This window comes from Lissotriton helveticus, chromosome 6 (assembly GCF_964261635.1).
Source record: "Lissotriton helveticus chromosome 6, aLisHel1.1, whole genome shotgun sequence".
NCBI classification, from domain to species: Eukaryota; Metazoa; Chordata; class Amphibia; order Caudata; family Salamandridae; genus Lissotriton; species Lissotriton helveticus.
This window is the reverse complement of record NC_136067.1, coordinates 9,552,227-9,574,479: the sequence shown is the minus strand read 5'-3', so window position 1 is coordinate 9,574,479 and position 22,253 is coordinate 9,552,227. Positions and strand designations below refer to the sequence as shown.

Below are 22,253 nucleotides of genomic sequence, written 5' to 3'. Positions count from 1 at the left end.
TAGCCACATAGTAAGATCTGGTGGCAGGCCTACGACCTTCTTGGAGAATGGCCATACCTTCAGGTGTGAGATTAAGGTAATCGAATTCTATGACCTCAGGAGCCAGATCACAGGGTTGAGTGCTTTGGGGTCTGGGTGCTTGATTTCTCTATGGTTCGGAGTGAAAAGCTCCAGCCTGATGGGACGCTTCTGGTGGGGAACTACAGAGAGGACCAGCAATGATGTGGACCAAGGATGATGGGACCATGTGAGAGCCACTACTGTGAGTGCGAGAGAAGCTTGCCTGAGTTTCTGAACCAGAAATGGAGGGACAGGGATAGGCAGAAAAGTGAAGGCAAATGTCTCTGACCAATTCATCCATAGAGCATTGCCCTTGGAAAGTGGGAGTGGGAACCTGGAGGTAAAGCCTGGGCATTTCGCGCTGTCTGTGATTGCAAACAGATCTATTTGTGAAATTCCTACTTGCGGAAGTATGGGAGGAGGACTATTGGGTGGAGTTCCCACTTGTGGACTTGTTGCCGCATCCTGCAAAGGAGGTCAGCAAAATCATTGTTTCCGGAAGGTGTTCCGCCAACAGATGAATGTTGTGACGTAGAGCCCAGCTCTAGATGGTCTGAGATATGCGTGACAACTGTTGAGAATGTGCCGCCACCTCCCCCACACCCCCTGTAGATAGTACATGGCTGTTATATTGTCCATCCAGACGAGGACAACCTTGCCGATTAGGTGAGGTAGGAAAGTTGTCAAAGATAGGTGAACAGCTTCAAGCTCTAGGTAGTCGATGTGGAGAGTCTGGTGCTTGGCGTCCCAGAGGCCCAGTACTGTGAGATGTTGTAAGTGTGCACCCCAGCCTGTGAGTGGTGTGTCCGTTGTCCGAGTGATGTGGGGAATAGAGTAGAGAAAAAGCCAACCTTTTAACAGGCTGTTGGTGTTCCACCACTGCAGAGAGCAATGAGTGCAGCGGTTTATCAACACTAGATCCTGTAATTGGCCCTGTGACTGAGGCCTATGTCGCGCTAGACATTCCAGTAATGGACGCATGTGAAGGCGAGCGTCGGGTACTATGGCAATGCAGGACATCATCATGCCCAGAAGCCAGATAATTGTTCTCACTCTCAGTTGTTGATTTCTTCTAAAAAGTGGCATGAGCGTAGACAATGTCGGATTCTTGCTGCATTTGGATAGGCTAATCCTACTGGTGTGTTTAGAATAGCTCCCAGGTATGGCTGAACTTGTAGAGGGTGAAGGTGAGATTTGGCGATATTGATGGTAAAGCCTAAGTGATGGAGCAGATCTGTGGTAGTTTGCGTATGTTGTTGCCACTGACGATTAGCAGTGGCTTTGATAAGCAAGTCGTCCAGATAAGGGAATACATGTACATCACGAAGAGTAGGTATTTGAAGGGCCCCCATAGAATTTGCTGTTACGGTGTCTTTATTCATTTTCTCTAGGGTGTGGTCAACTTGAGGTCCAGAAAGATGTTCTTTGTCGAAGGGTACGTTACGTAGATTTTGCTGGACCTCTGGTTTAAACTCATAAATATGAAGCTGTGCATGGCGTCGAAGTAACATGCTGGTATGGATGCCTCTAGCTGCAGTATCAGCAGGGGTTAGGGCACAGTGTATGGAGTTTTTTTTTATATCACCTTTGTGTGCCCTCATTTTGTGTTCCTCTGGGAGATATTGGAGGCGGTCCTCCATTTCATCTCCGTGAGCACGGTCATAGCGAGGAAGCAACCCCATTTAGTTGGCAATACGCCAATGGTTGGCAGATTGAGCTGCCACTCTTTTCCCCGCGAGACCAATGCGCTTGCTTTCTTTATCAGGCAGGGGGTGTCTCCGCTAGCCTGTGAGTTAGTAGTGGTAATTACTAACTAGTCTGTTAGTAGTTGTCCTGTAATATATATGGGATCTGATGGAGAGGCCATATACTTTTTATCAACCCGGGGTGTTAATACTCTTGCCCTAACAGGGTCTTTAAAAATGTCCTCAAGATGGCGTAATATGCTCTATTTTTGAGGTTGAAATTTCTTTATTGCTTAAAAAAAAAAAAAAAAAGCGATGGAAATACACTGCTTGCGCACACAAACTCTAGGGTGTCATCAATCATATGAATGCACAGAAGATCTGTAGGAGAGTAGGGTCTGCAATCCTATGATCACCCAGATTTTTGCTTTTTGCTTCACTGGTTTACGACTTTCCCTGGCTGTGGGCCTGCTAATCAGACCCACAGCCTAGCTGTTCTCTCTAATCCAAATTGTACCCAGGTACTGAATTGGCACTGGGCCCTCTCCAAGTCCCTGTACCCAGAGCTTAGGTGTACCCAGAAGTCTCCCAGGGGCTGCAGCATGTATTATGCCACCCCTGGGCTGACTAACTAAATCAGACACAACTGGCTGCACGACAGCTGGGGCAAGGTGGTGTACTCACCCTTTGCTTTAGATATAGTATTCCTATATCTAAACCTAAATGGACACACAGATCTCCTATCAGTCACTCCTATGGCAGGCCTTAACAATCCTGAAGGCAGAGTGCTTGGAATCGTGTGAGATGGTGCTCTGGCATGAGCTGAGCCTGTCTGCGGCTTTCGGGATCCATCCCTTAGCCGTTTCCATGATATCGCATACCATATACTCTTAAGTGCATTATAATCCTCGCGGTTATATGCCAACTCTGGTATCGCTTTATCAAAACATGTCTAGTAAGGTGTCATACGAATTGGAATACTAACCCCTCGCCAATTCTGGCGACGGGGTTAGCATTCCACCCTTCTAGAGGGACACGACATGTATGTAACCTGTAACCCCGGTTAAAGTCGGACATAGCCTCAGCTCCACAAAATGGATGCTGCCACCGAGACACAAGTCTGCCCTCCTGCTGCTGGGAGTCCTCCCAGAGCAGGAGGCAAGGACAAAGGGTTTCCTGTCAGGGGCGGTGCCAGCACCGTCCCAGACAGGATTTTGTGTATCCTAGGAAGGCAGGGCTTTAGAGGAAGGTGACTGCAAGTGGCACCCCGGTGCTCACTGTGCATAGGCCGGCTGAAACCAGTTCCAGGGGCACTCCAGCCCCTGGCCTGGGGAAAGCCCGCCAAAGGAGAGGGGTGTAACCACCCCCCTCCTAGTCCCACCCATAGGGCAGGACTTAGTCGCGTGCCAGCCCCTTTTTGCAGGATAAAGGTAGGAACTGGCCCCCTTCCAAATCAGATCATCTTTGAATCCTGAAACTACTTTCTTCAAGAAGGAACTCAAGACTCTTCCTAAGATTTCTCCCTTGTGACTAAGGAGTAGTCACCCTGCAGCAGCAGGCACCAACCAAGCATCGCGGTTTGTTGCCAGTCTCTCCTTCGGATCAAGACTGCTCCAGCACGACGAGAACCGGCTTCCCTGGCACCTCTGACCTCAACCTACATCATCAGCCCAGCTGCGATCCGTGGGTGTGACGAGACCTCGAGGGACCGGCCATCTTCAGAACTGCACGACGCTTGTCCAGCATGACGCCTGAGTGACCCTCGACTGAGTGCCTTGGGGTAAGAGAAGCCCCGACCCTGAGCAGCTCCAGCACCGAAGTCCAGCCCCCCTGCATCCACGAGATCGGCGTGGGGCCCTTCTGCTTTTTGCTGTTCACCGCGTTGTCCAGGTCGCTTGCCCGTTGGCTAGTGGCCCCCTCACGACGCTCCACGACAACTAACACTGCTGGTCTGGTTGCTCCAGACTAGCCCGTGCTTCCCTCCAAAAGAGGAGCACCCTGGACCCTCCTGGTCCCCTCAAGACGCCATTTTAGGTCCACCGCGTGGGCCTTGCATTTGCCAAGACTTGTTGCCCAATCCTGGGTCCAGCGACGTCGACAGCAAGAACCTTCGTGGGACAGCTCGCACCTCCATCCTGGTCGCCGACAACGCCTCCTGGTCCGAGAGACTGCAGAGCCCAGCAGCGCCCACTCACCTGACTGCGGTGACTTCGCCCGGTGCCATCCTGGTGCCCACTTAATCACTGGCTAGTGATTCAAGAACTTGGTCCCCTCTGCTTTCAGGTTTTCTTCTTCCCTGATCCAGGCTTGGATCTCTTCAAACTTTTCTTCACTGGCCGCCTGCCAGCAACTTCTTCTTCAGGCTCCTGGTCCGTCAACGTGGGTTTCCGACGCAACTTGAACCCTATGCAGCCGCAGCCCCTGGGCTAGGTAAATCCAGCACTCCGGTGCCCCAGCATAGTCCAACACTCCAAGTGTTCGGATCCACTCCCGTTTTCGTCCCAGCTAGTCGGGTTCGCCCGAGAACAGTAACTTTGTGAGTTCTAGCTTCCATAGACTTTTTCCCGCCTTACGCGTGAGAGTTCCCACTCTGCACACGACGTCCACAGGCCTCCTGCAACTAATCTAAGTGTTTAGCATTGTAGGACTAGCGTTTCTAAAGTCTATGAGAATAGTTACTTACCTGCTAGTAGTTCGCATTCCACTTTTGTAATATGGTTTTTCGTGCCCCTCGGGCATTTGTGTAAACTGTGCGACTTAAAGTATTTTCTTAAGAGTTTTGTATTGTGCTTAGCTCCCTGACTCATAAAGAGCTCAGGGTAGACTTGTTAGAAATAAATATACATTTATTTTCATAACAACTTGTGTGGTGTCCTTTCACTTGGTGTTCAAGGGGTAATGTGATGGTAAAACAGCTGGCTTAACACGCCCTCTAGAGTCTTAGCCTTAGACTGCTCGTATCCATGCTACTAGGATAGCTGGTCTATAAGGTTGACTTACAACCAATCATCAATAAGGGTTGTTTGAACTGATACATAGTGATCACTAGAACAGTGAGCACTGCACATCAGGCCAACTTCTCACAAGATCTAATCAAGATCACTAAAGGCATCAAAAACAAAGACAGGCGTGGAGCACCTAATCAATGGGCAGAGTTATGGAAGAACAGAAGTATAGGAAACAGGGGGAGGTTATACTTCAAGGAGGGGCAGAAGCAGGGCCTTGGGGTGGGGGTCCGGCTTTAATGTGCGAAGGTAATCAGGCAGCGGCCCCCAAATATCTTTAGGACGGAGGAGGGAGGTTGCAAGTCTGCGTAGTCTTCAGTAATCCCCCTCCCCAAGTGAAGCAACATCTCTAGTCTAGCCAAAAGGAAACACATGGAAAGAAAGCGGCTCAGGGAGCGTGGTATGTCTTTGGTGTAGCTCAAAAGTGCGAGAAGAGGGTTCAGGGATAGCACCATGTCAGCCACTGCACAGACGTACGCAAAAACAGAGGTACAGTAAGTGTGTCTCACAGGGCAGGTCATACTGGATGCGCAAAGTCTGCGCCAGTGGCGCTGCATTTGAAACGTGCTTCAGATCTCGAGGGGTCAAATTTAGTGATGTGTGAGGGCGAAAGGTAGGTGTGGTGGATACATTTAAAGTTCAATCAATTGTGTCTATGATTGCAAGAAATATTCTTAATTTGTGAACAGCAATATTCCCACAATTTATCGGTGCCGGTGTAAAGTGACTATTAGCATGGATACATATTGAGTGGCCCTATGGGTAGATGAAAGTGTTTCAAAGAGGAACTCCTCTTCTGAGGGTTCCTTGTGGAGCTGTACATCATGAAAAGCAGCAGCCCTACCTATTAACTCCTGATCTAATGTTAAAGTGTCAGGAGGGAAGGGGCAGGCAAGATATAAAGCTGGGACTGCGTCCCAGGGGTCGCCGTGTGGTGGTGTTTCAAAGGTCGCCTTGGAAACAGGCTATCGAGAAACGAGGGAGAAAAATCGGATACTGTTGATAGCGCTACAGCGGTAAGATAACCCACTAGCCACCCTCCTGGTTGTTTACCTTTCCCGCCTGAGCGGTAACATTGGTAACGGTTTCCGTTCAATTTTTACAGTGGTTGGACTCGATAACGACAGACGCTTTATCTAAACTTCTACTGACTCGTTATTAAAACATCGGGCAGCAATAGTTGTTGGTAAGAGAGTTCATTTACATCTCACTTCTCCGAGCGAGGTTCACGCTTACTGTCCGTCACATCATTTACACAGGGTGTTATTTAAATTCCGGCCTATTATCATTCACCCGTATACACGCGTTGAGAACTTTGTTAGGTATATTCCTCGCAGCTTAAACACTCAGTGTTATTAAGCCCAGGTTTATACATAATTTCTCCTTAGGCACCTGGGTGCGGTTAGTTTCTTGCAGCATTTTTCATTTCTTTTCACTTCATTCGTATACCACACACGTTTCTTCACGGTGCACCTCTCTTGCAGGGAGCTATCACTCGTTCATTCTCACCCACAGGGGACTGCTAATTATTTAAATTATACACTCCTTTTGGGAACGAATGTTAATTCTAAATGTCATAATGTACATGACTCCGTGTTGTGTAGGAATACAATCGTTTTTATTTAACCTTGCAGTGCCTGACTTCGGACTGAGGTGCGCAATACTGATTAACAAAGTACGGATTCACATCTACTTAAGAAATTCCCCTGAAGAAGAGTCGATCCGACTCGAAATGCATTGGGAAATGTTAGAATATTTGTTTATGTGATAATTATGGATGGAGAACAATTTGATTGAAAAATTGACATAATTTTGATTTCATGTATGCAAATAATTTTTGCTGATATGTTTTGAAACTATGGTTACGAAATAAGTTAAAAATTGCAAAAATTAAAGTGACTGAAGCATTTTCTTGTAAATATTTGAATAAGTTCTACTAACGTACTGACATATTTGAAACCTTAGGGACATTTGGAGAGAGCTCCCGGTTTCAGACCTAGTTTACACTAGGCCTCTACATAGCAGTTTACCATTAGTTGTGGGCTCAACTGACCACTGGGTAGCTCCCAATACAGACCACTTATTGTACTAAAGATTGAATACATTTGGTAGAAATAAGGAGTGCAGGCTAGATTCTTACATAGCGGTGTTTCAAAGGTGTCATGTCCTGCACCATGCCCACCTGTACCATCTCCCACGGACCCATAGGGTGAGATATCTAGGGAATCTTCAGCCGACTGTGCAGGATACGTTGACTGTGGTGGTGGAAGAGAAGGTGACTGTGAGGGTGGTGAAAGAGGCAAGTGGCTAGTGGCTCTGTCCATTTTCTTGGTTTTCCTGGTACGGGTGAGTCAAGAGCCTCCTGGAAAGACAATTGTCTTTTCGGTGGTGGAGGAATAGGCGCCGTCGGCTTGGTTAGTAATTGGCCAGTATGAGGCTAGATGTGGTTCTGTTTTTGTCGAGCGTTCAGTGTCTCATGTAGTCTATGGAGAATAGGCTTCGCAGTCTTGCCAGTATCTGAATTCGGAGCCGGTTTCGGATCCCAGGCATGTTTTTGTTTCGGCGCAGAGGTTCCACTCATTGAGGGGGCGGTGGATGTTGTCGGCTGGCTCAGCACCGGGTGCTTGACACCGAAGGCTTGAGTCGGTGTTCCAGCACCGAGCCAGAGGGCAGGGCGTCCAAACCAGTTGCTCGGTGCCAACTATGGTCAGAAGACAGTAGTGAACTAATGTCGATACACAGACTAGAACAGCGCGATCGAAACAATACCGACGAGGGTGGAAGTGGAGTATGAACCGAAAAGAGCACTGTAATGGTGTCGAACAGGAGCGAAGGCACGCATGTTCGAACCAGACGGCAGAAAGAAAACAATCTAACAATGGAGTGAATGCCCATGATCACCAAGAGGAGTCGTCACTCCAAACTGTGACTCAAAAGACTTCTTTGATGGAAAACAACGTGCACACATCCAGACCCAAACACCAGATGGCAGGAGTTGCAGAGCATGTGTATCTACAGCTCACATGCCTCGAACAGTTGATTGATTCGGGCCGTTTCAATACATACTCAAAATGATATCGTTTGGACCCCGATGAGGCAACACAGAAAATTGCACAGTTACAAAACATGTGTTGGCCTGTTTTCTTTTGTAACACAATAAATATGAGAACAGATATATTATAAGGTCTTTGACCCTTAAAAAGAAAAAAATTGGTCCTCTTTAAATTTCAATAATTAAAAAACTTAAAAAGTTTATCACTCAGGAGAGAAGTCTTTAAAAAAAGCTTGCATCGTGCTAATTTCAGTAATCAGTCACACTAGAGATAAACCTGAAAGATTGTTTTTTATAGGTTTAATGGGTGTAGGGTAGAGGACAGGCAGAGGTGGGATGAGGCAGGGTGTAGAGTAGAGGACAGGCAGAGGTGGGATGAGGCAGGGTGTAGAGTAGAGGACAGGCAGAGGTGGGATGAGGCAGGGTGTAGAGTAGAGGACAGGCCGAGGTGGGATGAGGCAGGGTGTAGAGTAGAGGACAGGCAGAGGTGGGGGCTTATAAAGAGGCAGGGTGCAGAGTAGAGGACAGGCAGAGGTGGGATGAGGCAGGGTGTAGAGTAGAGGACAGGCAGAGGTGGGATGAGGCAGGGTGTAGAGTAGAGGACAGGCAGAGGTGGGGGCTTATAAAGAGGCAGGGTGTAGAGTAGAGGACAGGCAGAGGTGGGATGAGGCAGGGTGTAGAGTAGAGGACAGGCAGAGGTGGGATGAGGCAGGGTGTAGAGTAGAGGACAGGCAGAGGTGGGATGAGGCAGGGTGTAGAGTAGAGTACAGGCCGAGGTGGGATGAGGCAGGGTGTAGAGTAGAGGACAGGCAGAGGTGGGATGAGGCAGGGTGTAGAGTAGAGGACAGGCCGAGGTGGGATGAGGCAGGGTGTAGAGTAGAGGACAGGCAGAGGTGGGATGAGGCAGGGTGTAGAGTAGAGGACAGGCAGAGGTGGGATGAGGCAGGGTGTAGAGTAGAGGACAGGCAGAGGTGGGATGAGGCAGGGTGTAGAGTAGAGGACAGGCCGAGGTGGGATGAGGCAGGGTGTAGAGTAGAGGACAGGCAGAGGTGGGATGAGGCAGGGTGTAGAGTAGAGGACAGGCAGAGGTGGGGGCTTATAAAGAGGCAGGTTGTAGAGTAGAGGACAGGCAGAGGTGGGATGAGGCAGGGTGTAGAGTAGAGGACAGGCAGAGGTGGGATGAGGCAGGGTGTAGAGTAGACGACAGGCAGAGGTGGGGGCTTATAAAGAGGCAGGGTGGAGAGTAGAGGACAGGCAGAGGTGGGATGAGGCAGGGTCTAGAGTAGAGGACAGGCAGAGGTGGGATGAGGCAGGGTGTAGAGTAGAGGACAGGCAGAGGTGGGATGAGGCAGGGTGTAGAGTAGAGGACAGGCAGAGGTGGGGGCTTATAAAGAGGCAGGGTGCAGAGTAGAGGACAGGCAGAGGTGGGATGAGGCAGGGAGTAGAGGACAGGCAGAGGTGGGATGAGGCAGGGTGTAGAGTAGAGGACAGGCAGAGGTGGGGGCTTATAAAGAGGCAGGGTGTAGAGTAGAGGACAGGCAGAGGTGGGACGAGGCAGGGCGTAGAGTAGAGGACAGGCAGAGGTGGGACGAGGCAGGGTGTAGAGCAGAGGACAGGCAGAGGTGGGAGGAGGCAGGGTGTAGAGCAGAGGACAGGCAGAGGTGGGAGGAGGCAGGGTGTAGAGTAGAGGACAGGCAGAGGTGGGAGGAGGCAGGGTGTAGAGTAGAGGACAGGAGGAGGTGGAGCTTATAAAGAGGCAGGGTGTAGAGTAGAGGACAGGCAGAGGTGGGAGCTTATAAAGAGGCAGGGTGCAGAGTAGAGGACAGGCAGAGGTGGGATGAGGCAGGGTGTAGAGTAGAGGACAGGCAGAGGTGGGATGAGGCAGGGTGTAGAGTAGAGGACAGGCAGAGGTGGGATGAGGCAGGGTGTAGAGTAGAGGACAGGCAGAGGTGGAGCTTATAAAGAGGCAGGGCGTAGAGTAGAGGACAGGCAGTGGTGGGACGAGGCAGGGCGTAGAGTAGAGGACAGGCAGAGGTGGGACGAGGCAGGGCGTAGAGTAGAGGACAGGCAGAGGTGGGACGAGGCAGGGTGTAGAGCAGAGGACAGGCAGAGGTGGGAGGAGGCAGGGTGTAGAGTAGAGGACAGGCAGAGGTGGGAGGAGGCAGGGTGTAGAGTAGAGGACAGGAGGAGGTGGAGCTTATAAAGAGGCAGGGTGTAGAGTAGAGGACAGGCAGAGGTGGGATGAGGCAGGGTGTAGAGTAGAGGACAGCAGAGGTGGGATGAGGCAGGGTGTAGAGTAGAGGACAGGCAGAGGAGGGAGCTTATAAAGAGGCAAGGTGCAGAGTAGGGGACAGGCAGAGGTGGGAGGAGGCAGGGTGTAGAGTAGACGACAAGCAGAGGTGGGACGAGGCAGGGAGTAGAGTAGAGGACAGGCCGAGGTGGGACGAGGCAGGGTGTAGAGTAGAGGACAGGCCGAGGTGGGATGAGGCAGGGTGTAGAGTAGAGGACAGGCAGAGGTGGGACGAGGCAGGGTGTAGAGTAGAGGACAAGCCGAGGTGGGATGAGGCAGGGTGTAGAGTAGAGGACAGGCACAGGTGGGACGAGGCAGGGTGTAGAGTAGACGACAGGCAGAGGTGGGAGCTTATACAGAGCAGGGTGTAGAGTAGAGGACAGGCAGAGGTGGGGGCTTATAAAGAGCAGGGTGTAGAGTAGAGGACAGGCAGAGGTGGGGGCTTATAAAGAGGCAGGGTGTAGAGTAGAGGACAGGCAGTGGTGGGACGAGGCAGGGCGTAGAGTAGAGGACAGGCAGAGGTGGGACGAGGCAGGGCGTAGAGTAGAGGACAGGCAGAGGTGGGACGAGGCAGGGTGTAGAGCAGAGGACAGGCAGAGGTGGGAGGAGGCAGGGTGTAGAGTAGAGGACAGGCAGAGGTGGGAGGAGGCAGGGCGTAGAGTAGAGGACAGGAGGAGGTGGAGCTTATAAAGAGGCAGGGTGTAGAGTAGAGGACAGGCAGAGGTGGGATGAGGCAGGGTGTAGAGTAGAGGACAGCAGAGGTGGGATGAGGCAGGGTGTAGAGTAGAGGACAGGCAGAGGAGGGAGCTTATAAAGAGGCAGGGTGCAGAGTAGGGGACAGGCAGAGGTGGGAGGAGGCAGGGTGTAGAGTAGACGACAAGCAGAGGTGGGACGAGGCAGGGTGTAGAGTAGACGACAAGCAGAGGTGGGACGAGGCAGGGCGTAGAGTAGAGGACAGGCAGAGGTGGGACGAGGCAGGGCGTAGAGTAGAGGACAGGCAGAGGTGGGACGAGGCAGGGTGTAGAGCAGAGGACAGGCAGAGGTGGGAGGAGGCAGGGTGTAGAGTAGAGGACAGGCAGAGGTGGGAGGAGGCAGGGTGTAGAGTAGAGGACAGGAGGAGGTGGAGCTTATAAAGAGGCAGGGTGTAGAGTAGAGGACAGGCAGAGGTGGGATGAGGCAGGGTGTAGAGTAGAGGACAGCAGAGGTGGGATGAGGCAGGGTGTAGAGTAGAGGACAGGCAGAGGAGGGAGCTTATAAAGAGGCAAGGTGCAGAGTAGGGGACAGGCAGAGGTGGGAGGAGGCAGGGTGTAGAGTAGACGACAAGCAGAGGTGGGACGAGGCAGGGTGTAGAGTAGAGGACAGGCCGAGGTGGGACGAGGCAGGGTGTAGAGTAGAGGACAGGCCGAGGTGGGATGAGGCAGGGTGTAGAGTAGAGGACAGGCAGAGGTGGGACGAGGCAGGGTGTAGAGCAGAGGACAAGCCGAGGTGGGATGAGGCAGGGTGTAGAGTAGAGGACAGGCACAGGTGGGACGAGGCAGGGTGTAGAGTAGACGACAGGCAGAGGTGGGAGCTTATACAGAGCAGGGTGTAGAGTAGAGGACAGGCAGAGGTGGGGGCTTATAAAGAGCAGGGTGTAGAGTAGAGGACAGGCAGAGGTGGGGGCTTATAAAGAGGCAGGGTGTAGAGTAGAGGACAGGCAGTGGTGGGACGAGGCAGGGCGTAGAGTAGAGGACAGGCAGAGGTGGGACGAGGCAGGGCGTAGAGTAGAGGACAGGCAGAGGTGGGACGAGGCAGGGTGTAGAGCAGAGGACAGGCAGAGGTGGGAGGAGGCAGGGTGTAGAGTAGAGGACAGGCAGAGGTGGGAGGAGGCAGGGCGTAGAGTAGAGGACAGGAGGAGGTGGAGCTTATAAAGAGGCAGGGTGTAGAGTAGAGGACAGGCAGAGGTGGGATGAGGCAGGGTGTAGAGTAGAGGACAGCAGAGGTGGGATGAGGCAGGGTGTAGAGTAGAGGACAGGCAGAGGAGGGAGCTTATAAAGAGGCAGGGTGCAGAGTAGGGGACAGGCAGAGGTGGGAGGAGGCAGGGTGTAGAGTAGACGACAAGCAGAGGTGGGACGAGGCAGGGTGTAGAGTAGACGACAAGCAGAGGTGGGACGAGGTAGGGTGTAGAGTAGAGGACAGGCAGAGGAGGGAGCTTATACAGAGCAGGGTGTAGAGTAGAGGACAGGCAGAGGTGGGGGCTTATAAAGAGGCAGGGTGTAGAGTAGACGACAGGCAGAGGTGGGAGCTTATACAGAGCAGGGTGTAGAGTAGAGGACAGGCAGAGGTGGGGGCTTATAAAGAGGCAGGGTGTACAGTAGAGGACAGGCAGAGGTGGGAGCTTATAAAGAGGCAGGGTGTAGGGCAGAGGACAGGCAGAGGTGGGATGAGGCAGGGTGTAAAACAGAGGACAGAGAGGTGGGAGCTTATACAGAGGCAGGGTGTAGAGGACACCAAGCAGAGGATGAGGCAGGATGTATATGTAGAAGGACAGGGAGTGGAGGAAGAACAAGAAGCAGATAACAGAAGTGTTTCAAAGACCGGGAAAGAGCTATAGAGGAACCTACAGAAAGATCAAGAGGAAAGTTCGGAATGAATGCATGAGCTGAAGAAGAGTTGGAGTACAGGGTGTAGGAAGGTGTGGAGCTAGTTAAGAGGCAGGGACAGTAGTGTTGGATGAGTGTGCTGGTATGGTGTAGGAAGGAGGGGAACTGGTTAGGAGGCAGGGAAAGTGTTGGACAAGGGTGCTGGTTGGGTGTAGGAGTTAAGAGGCAGGGCTTGCACAGCGTTGGACGAGGGATCTGGGGTAGGGGTGCTATGTAGGAAGGCACAGAGCTGGTTATGAGCTTGGGAAGGGGTGTTATGTAGAAAGGTGTGGAGCTGATTAAGAGGCAGGGCACAGAGTGATTGTCGAGGGCGCTGGTTGGGTGTAGGAGTTAAGAGGCAGGGGGTGTAGAGCGTTGGAACGAGGGAGTTGGGGAAGGGTGCTATGTAGGAAGGCATGGAGCTCGTTGAGAGACAGGGCGTATAGAGCGCTGGACGAGCGAGCTGGGGAAGGGGTGCTATGTAGAAAGGAATGGAGCTGATTAAGAGGCTGGTCGAGTAGTGTTGAACAAGGGCACTGGTAGGGTGTTGGGGTTAAGAGGTAGGGGGGTGTAGAGCATGTGACGAGGGAGCTGGGGAAGGCGTGCTATGTAGGACGATATGTAGCTGGTAAAGAGACAGGGCGCATAGAGCGCTGGACGAGGGAGCTGGGGAATGGGTGCTATGTAGGAAGGCATGGAGCTGCTCAAAGGCAGGGAAACAGAGTGCAGAGCGAGGGAGCTGAGGAAGAGGCAATGTGAAGGGTGTAGGTAGCCCAGCCCTATTAACCAGAGGAGTGTGACAAGGTTCACGTGCAGCATAGATGGGCGGGCAGAATGGTGGGTGGGTGGGTAAGAGAGTCAGGTGCAGAACAAGACAAAAAAACTACCTTCGCTTTTTCATTTGACAAAAATTGTGCTATCCCAGGACGATCGCTTCATCTCCCCATGTCTGCCCCTGCCCTCAACGAGGCCACAGGACAAGACCCCGCGCAGGACCAACTCTCTGGCAACTTACCTGATGACTTTACATGCCTTGTACCAGCCACCATACTCTGCGTAGGGAGCGTTGTCTCTGTGCTTGCCCTGTGAAGGAGACACAAAAACACTGCAGCATTCAGAATGGCTTGCCTGAGACTGACACTTGCTTAGACATCACATTACAACACCTCACATCCTCATCCTGGTCAAGTACAACTAGAAAGGTCAAGTGCAACTAGAAAGGTCAAGTGCAACTAGAAAGGTCAAGCTGATGCATGCCCTCCTGTTCCAGCATTAGCAGCGCCCTCAGCTGACAGGTGAGGCCCAGTAGTGGACACTCATGCCAAGAGTCTACCTTCAACTTTATAAAGTTAGCTTGAAGACCAAGACTTCAAAGAGGCAACGAAGGATGACCACCACAAGTAAGTCAAAGACGAAGCCTTCGTATAAAGGAGGCAGAGTGGCTGGGCTGGCACTGTTCCTTATCCAAGGTCAAACTGAACTTTCTAAAGTACTGGACAATTACCTACATACCCCAAAATATCACAATCAGTCTTCCAGCCCGGCACCAAGTAGGCAGAGATCAGGGACTTTTAAACACTAGCATGAGCCAGCAGTTGAAGGTGACTGGGGTTGTACACAGCCAATAATGAGGCATTGGTCTTCTAGCCAGACACTGTACACTTTGGTTGGTATGCCATCTGAGCCCGGAGTGGTGCCTGTCTGTACATCTTTAATTGCCCCAATAACGTCACTCTCTGTAATGTCAAAGATTTGCAAACATTTCTGCAATGCACCTAGTACCTGGAAGTATCTGCCCCGAATCACCTTTTAATGCACACATCTCATGTCGTCGTCTCTTCTTCCCATCCAAGCCAAGAGGTTAAGGGAGCACACATTCTGCATATGGACAACTGAGCACACCAGACAGAGCAGCAAGGAGCACCGACCACCTTAGAGTCAGCCTCATTCCATTACAGACGTGTACAGCTATAGAACCACTGCAATAGCAGCATTCTGAACCACAGCACTAGCAGCATTCAGAAACACTGCACTAGCAGCATTCAGAACCACTGCACTAGCAGCATTCAGAACCACAGCACTGGCACCATTCGGAACCACCGCAGTGGCAGCATTCGGAACCACAGCAGTGGCAGCATTCAGAACCACTGCACTAGCGGCATTCAGAACCACTGCGCTGGCAGTATTCAGAACCACTGCACTAGCAGCATTCAGAACCACAGCACTGGCAGCATTCAGAACCACAGCACTGGCAGCATTCAGAACCACTGCGCTGGCAGCCTTCAGAACCACAGCACTGGCAGCATTCGGAACCTCAGCAGTGGCAGCATTCGGAACCTCAGCAGTGGCAGCATTCGGAACCTCAGCAGTGGCAGCATTCAGAACCACTGCACTAGCCGCATTCAGAACCACTGCGCTGGCAGTATTCAGAACCACTGCACTAGCAGCATTCAGAACCACAGCACTGGCAGCATTCAGAACCACAGCACTGGCAGCATTCAGAACCACTGCGCTGGCAGCATTCAGAACCACAGCACTGTCAGCATTCAGAACCACTGCACTGGCAGCATTCAGAACCGCTGCACTCACTGGCAGCATTCAGTACCACTGCACTAGCAGCATTCGGAACCACTGCACTAGCAGCGTTCAGAACCACTGCACTGGCAGCGTTCGGAACCACTGCACTGGCAGCGTTCGGAACCACTACACTGGCAGCATTCGGAACCACTGCACTGGCAGCATTCGGAACCACTGCACTGGCAGCATTCGGAACCACTGCACTGGCAGCATTCGGAACCACTGCACTGGCAGCATTCGGAACCACTGCACTGGCAGCATTCGGAACCACTGCACTGGCAGCATTCGGAACCACTGCACTGGCAGCATTCAGAACCACTGCACTGGCAGCATTCGGAACCACTGCACTGGCAGCATTCAGAACCACTGCACTGGCAGCATTCAGAACCACCGCACTGGCAGCATTCGGAACCACTGCACTGCCAGCATTCAGAACCACTGCACTGGCAGCATTCAGAACCACTGCAATAGCAGAATTCTGAACCACAGCACTAGCAGCATTCAGAACCAATGCACTAGCAGCATTCAGAACCAGAGCACTGGCAGCATTCGGAATCACTGCACTCATTGGCAGCATTCAGAACCACTGCACTGGCAGCATTCGGAACCTCCGCAGTGGCAGCATTCGGAACCTCAGCAGTGGCAGCATTCAGAACCACTGCACTAGCCGCATTCAGAACCACTGCGCTGGCAGTATTCAGAACCACTGCACTAGCAGCATTCAGAACCACAGCACTGGCAGCATTCAGAACCACAGCACTGGCAGCATTCAGAACCACTGCGCTGGCAGCATTCAGAAGCACAGCACTGGCAGCATTCAGAACCACAGCACTGTCAGCATTCAGAACCACTGCACTGGCAGCATTCAGAACCGCTGCACTCACTGGCAGCATTCAGTACCACTGCACTAGCAGCATTCGGAACCACTGCACTAGCAGCGTTCAGAACCACTGCACTGGCAGCATTCGGAACCACTGCACTGGCAGCATTCGGAACCACTGCACTGGCAGCATTCGGAACCACTGCACTGGCAGCATTCGGAACCACTGCACTGGCAGCATTCAGAACCACTGCACTGGCAGCATTCAGAACCACTGCACTGGCAGCATTCAGAACCACTGCACTGGCAGCATTCGGAACCACTGCACTGGCAGCATTCAGAACCACTGCACTGGCAGCATTCAGAACCACTGCACTGGCAGCATTCAGAACCACTGCACTGCCAGCATTCAGAACCACTGCACTGGCAGCATTCAGAACCACTGCAATAGCAGAATTCTGAACCACAGCACTAGCAGCATTCGGAAACACTGCACTAGCAGCATTCAGAACCAATGCACTAGCAGCATTCAGAACCAGAGCACTGGCAGCATTCGGAATCACTGCACTCATTGGCAGCATTCAGAACCACTGCACTGGCAGCATTCAGAACCACCGCACTGGCAGCATTCGGAACCACAGCACTGGCAGCATTCAGAACCACTGCACTGGCAGCGTTCAGAACCACCGCACTGGCAGCGTTCAGAACCACCGCACTGGCAGCATTCAGAACCACTGCAATAGCCGTCGTTTTTTCTTCCCAGCCAAGCCAAGAGGTTAAGGGAGCACATATTCTGCATATGAAATGAAATGAAATGAAATGTCAATTTATAAAGCGCAGTTGCTGCCCTGAGGCGTCCAAGCGCTAACGGCCAACTATAAAATTGCTTAGAGGGCAGAAAACAGGAAATTAAGAAGAGGCATTGAAAAGAAAAGTCTTCAGCTGTTTCCGAAAGGTGGAAAGGTTCGTGTTAGATCTAAGTTGAAACGGAAGCGAATTCCACAGCTTAGCGGCGTTATAAGTAAACATCCTGCATTCCGAGTGGAAGGTCGCTTAGACTCCTTCAGAATGTCCATGCAATCTTCGGGCAGATTCAAATGGCCATATTGCACTATCTCAGGAGCCATGCCGCCAAACTCAAAGACGAGAGGTTGGGGTGTAACATCTGTCCCCTGAACTTCGTGAGAAGGTCCAGCCTGCACGGCAGCCGTATGTGAGGAAGGAGAGACCGGTGAAGCAGGTCCGTGAACCACCACTGCCTGGGCCATTCCGGAGCAATAAGGATCATCCGGGCCCTGGACCGGGCCAGCTTGATGAGCACTGCCGGAATCAGGGGAATAGGTGGAAAAGTGTACAGAAAGCTGTTCGACCAGTCGATCCATAGCGCATTCCCCAGCGTCCCCCTCTGGTAGTACCTGGAGGCGAAGTCTCGGCATTTGCTGTTTTCTGCGGTGGCGAACAGACCTACGTCTGGAGTTCCCCACCTTGCGAAGACTTCTCCTAGTACTTCGTCGTTTATGACCCATTCGTGGTTTTCCTGAATCAGTCTGCTCAGTGCGTCCGCCTGAACATTCTACACACCTGGCAGATGGGTAGCCGTTATCGTCAGTCCTCTGGCCAGAAGCCAGCGCCAGATCGCCTGCGCCTCCTGTGACAGGGTGCGCGATCTCGAGCCCCCCTGCTTGTTGAGGTAATACATCGTGGTCGTATTGTCCGTTTGCACAAGCAGAGAGTTGGTCCGGAAGGATGGATGAAAGACCTTCAGCGTCAAGTGAACAGCTCTGAGTTCCAGGAAATTGATGTGGTACGTGGACTCCGTCGGGGACCACGTCCCTTGAATCTGTAAGTCTCCGGAGTAAGCCCCCCAGCCGTGGAGAGACGCATCGTCACGATAGTCTGAGTGGGAATGTCCTTGTGGAAGGGAACCCCTCTCAGGAGATTCTCCGCCGAACATCACCACTTCAGAGACTGAAGAGCAGACAGAGACAGTCGTATCCTGTCGTCCCATGATCCTTTCCTCTGATCCCACTGGTCCTCCAAGCACTCCTGCCACGGTCTCATGTGCAGTCGTGCGTGTGGCGTTAGGAAGATACAAGAGGCCATCGACCCCAGTAGAGAAGACACCTTCCTCACTGTTGTAGATGGAGTGGTCATAAGAGCCTGAGCCTTCCGAAGGAGTGATAACCGTCGCTCCTCCGAAGGAGACACGCTTGCTGACAGCGTATTGATGGAGGCTCCCAAGTACTGTATGCACTGGACTGGAGTCGGGACAGACTTGGACATGTTGATGTGCAACCCCATCTTGTTCAAGAGAACGCACGTCTTCTGGAAATCCGCTTGAGCTTCCAAGAGGGAGGAGGCCTTGATCAACCAATCGTCCAGGTACGGGTAGACGAACACCTTGTTCTTTCTCAGGTGCGCTGCTACCACCGCCATGCACTTCGAGAATGTTCTCGGCGCGGACTTCAGTCCAAATGGGAGTACTGTGTATTGATAGTGATTGACGCCGACTTGGAACCGCAGGAACTTCCTGTGTTTGTGTGCAATGCGCACATGAAGTACGCATCCTGTAGGTCTATGGCACACAGCCAGTCCCCTTGTTGCAACTGAGGATAGATCTGATGCAACGACAGCATGCGAAACTTTTCCCTGCGAATCCACTTGTTTGCCTGCCGTAAGTCCAGAATGGGCCTGAACTCGTTCTTGTCCTTCTTGCGGACCAGGAAGAACCTGGAGTACAGACCTATTCCTCTTTGAGACAGAGGTACGTCTTCTATCGCCCTTTTCCTTAACAGGATATCTGCCTCCGCTTGGAGCTCGCGCAGTTGATACTGTGAGCCGACCGGAGGAATTGATGGAGGGGGGCTGGTGAACCGCAGACTGTATCCATTGCAAACAATATTCAGCACCCACTTGTCCTGAGTAATTTTTCTCCACTCTGCCAGAAAAAATTGAACGCTTCCCCCCACCGGAGTGGGTAACGGATGTAGGGGAAGTAAGCGCTCAGGGCCTAGACCCAGCCGGGTCTTTAGTCGCTGTTGCCGACTGGTGGCCTCCTCTGCCCCTCTGGCGCTTTTGGAACGGTCCTCTGAACTGCTGCTGTTGCTGTTGCTGCTGCTGCTGTTGTTGTCCGGAAGACTGGCCACGCCCTCTGCCCTGTCCACCAAACCGTCTCTGGAATGGGCGGTACGACTTCTTACTCTCCTTGGGTTTTTCCAAACCCACAGCCGTGAGCGTCTCAGCCTCCGCCTTCATGCGGGCCATTTCGCCATCCGCATGTTTCCCAAACAGGGTTTCGCCAGAGAATAGGAGGTTGGCAATCCTTTGTTGTGCGTCAGGTTTTGATGACGTAAGGCGGAGCCAGGCGTGTCTTCGCTGGTTAATCCCATGGCAGAAACCATGTGCCGCCAGCAGGGAGGAATCGGCAGCGGCGCTGATGACCTGATTCGCCACCAACATCCCCTCGCTCAGAACTTCCTGGAAATCCTCTCTCTTCTCACGCGGCAGATGTTCCACAAACTGCTGGAGGGATTCCCAGAGGGCTCGATCATATCGTCCCAACAGGGCCGTGGCACTAGCCGCCTTCATAGACGTTGCCGAAGTCCCACAAACCTTTCTTCCAGAAGAATCCAGCCACCTGGATTCTTTATCTGGCGGAACTGTGGACGATGGCGTGGTAGCATGCTGTTTGCGCGCAGCCGTCACAATCACAGAATCCGGAGGAGGTTCCATCCTCAGGAAGGCCGGATCCGAGTCGGGAGCCCTGTATTTTTTCTGTAGCCTCGAGGGAGCCGCCTTGGTCACCGCTGGGGTGAGGAAAAGGTCCATGGCCGGTTCTTCCAGGCCCGGCACCAGTGGTAGCAATGGTCGGGATAGATGTTTTTGGTGTAGCGTCTCAAAGATCACCGATGTCTTGGGCGTGGGCACCGTCAACGAGATGCCCAGCTTCGCTGCACCCCTCAAAAGGACTTCCTGAAAGGACACCAGATCATCAATCGGTGAAACCCTTGTCTCTGGCAATTCCGACAACGTCGGAGAATAGTCCCTGGTCCCCGAGGACGTTGTATGGGAACGAGACCTATGCCTCCTGTGGCGTCGTCTCGACCTTGTGGAAGACCGGTGGCGCGATCTTTCCCTCCTCCTGGAACGGGATCACGATCTCTCAGAACGTGGACGCTCCGTAGGTTTCCGTGGAGGCGTCTTCCGTGGTTTCTCCTGGGTTCTAGATCTTGGTGTCCCCTTCGGAGGTGTAGGTAGCCTAGGTAGGGACGTCGACCGCGGCGGAGGGACCGGAGGAGTCTCCGACCGAGGCCTAGGCCCACGCGGTGGAAGCGGTGGCGGTGGATGCCCCGGTGGTGGTAGAGGTGGTAGCGGGGGCTTAATGGGCGGATCCTCCTTAGGTAGAGGAGGCGGCGATTTAGGCCGAGGTGGTGTATAAACCACCGAGTACACCGAGCCCGGTGACTTCTTCGGAGGAGGGGACTGCGAACCAGCCCCTCCAGAACGTGAGCGCCGCCTCCGGCGTCCTTCACCAGACCCCGCCTGACTTCTGGCGCCAGAACTCCTTATGCGCCGTTTTAGGGAGGCAGAACGGCTCCCAGACGCCGATCTCTTCCTCCTCGGCGTCGAGCGTCGTTTTTCTGGCATCGAACGTCGGCCCCGTGACTCAGGCGTCGAACGCCGTCTCCTCGACGTCGAGTGTTTCTTCTTCGACGCCGAGCGCCGCCACCTCGACGACGAGCGGTCAGCTCTCGACGACGAGCGTCGACTGTCCCTCGTAGACCGCTTCCTCGCAGTCCTCGACGTCGAGGATCCCCTCGATGCCGAACGTCCACTCAACAGCGAACGGCGGTGTCGCCTCGGCGGCGAGCGCCGATGCCTACTGGTCCTCCTTCGACGTCGATGGCTCGACGACGGCGACGAAGACGCCGGTGACTTCGACGGCGGCCTGCCCAGGCCTTTCGACGTCGACTTTCCACGCTGTCTCGACCCGGAGCCCCGGGGAGATGGGGAACACACCGCCGTCATCCCTCTCGACGTCGTCGATGCAATCGACGTCGACGGAGACAGGGATCGTTTGCTGGTCTTCCTGCCTCTGGGGAGCCCCCCAGAGGCCTCAGCAGGGGCAGAGGGAGCCTTCCCAGCCTGCCCAGACCCACCTGCAGCCTGCAGTCGTCTCTCCTCTAGGCCTTGGAGCCTAATCTTCAGCCTTTCCCTCAGGGTCCTTGTTGAAAAGGTCTGACAAATGCCACAGCCTTCAGGAACATGTTCTTCAGGGAGGCAGAGAATGCAGACGTCGTGTGAATCCGAATTGGCCTTCTTCCTTCCACATGCAGGGCACTTGTCAAACAGAGCAGGCATTTTAGAGCCCTAAAAGCCTGAACAAACACCCAGGAATGAAGATAAACGCCAAGTATTAACAACAGAAAACACTTAAGTCAAAAAAGTGCACAAAATCCAATAAACCCTTGAAAAAGGGAGAGCTCAATGCACCAGGGTCCTGTTAGCAGGAGCCGGAAAAAAGAACTGAAAGTAAGTGGGACCTGCTATGCATTCTGGGATACTGGGAGAAAGTTCTGGAAGGTTCTCTTAAAGGCACAGTATCCTATTTAAGCCACATAATGGCAGCCTATGGGGCTTGTCTGTCCATACCTTTCGCTCTATCATTCCAGAGGATTTTACTGGTAGAGGCAAGTTTCTCTGTGGAAGAAACTGGGCAGACTGTGCTGTTGTGTGTGTGTTTTTTGGTGGAATTTCGAGTTGAAGTACTGGACAGTGTAGCCTGTGGATATAGGCTGCATTATTTGTCTTTAAATTATCTCTTAAGTGTCTTTGCAGTTCTGCAGTTTTCTAACAGCTTAAGAGATTATTTTTGATTGCCGGGGTCCACGCACATGAGCGGGACTATTCACTAGATTATGACTATAACAGAGATTGAATATGCTACTTACCAGTATGCATCTGTTCTTGGCATGTAGGGCTGCTAACATTCATATCTATTGCATAGATCGCCGCCTAGTGTTGGGTCCGGATGATTGCACATTGTTGTCCTGGAAGAGTCTTCTAAGTATCACGAGATAGGTGGCTCCTCCCCTGGACTACAGTGCGCATGGGCATCGACTCCATCCCCAGATTGTTTTTAG

The 22,253-nt window shown here is 52.6% G+C and overlaps 1 protein-coding gene across 5 annotated transcripts in view; it reads right to left on the bottom strand.

Moving 5' to 3' along the window:
- KLC4 (kinesin light chain 4) overlaps nucleotides 1–22,253 on the bottom strand; it is a 411,746-nt gene that overhangs the window by 150,648 nt on the left and 238,845 nt on the right. For all 5 annotated transcript variants that reach the window (XM_078647261.1, XM_078647263.1, XM_078647262.1 and 2 more), the window contains exon 11: nucleotides 13,729–13,796. In XM_078647261.1, coding sequence (XP_078503387.1) covers nucleotides 13,729–13,796 — 68 coding nt within the window. The remainder of the gene's footprint in view (nucleotides 1–13,728; nucleotides 13,797–22,253) is intronic.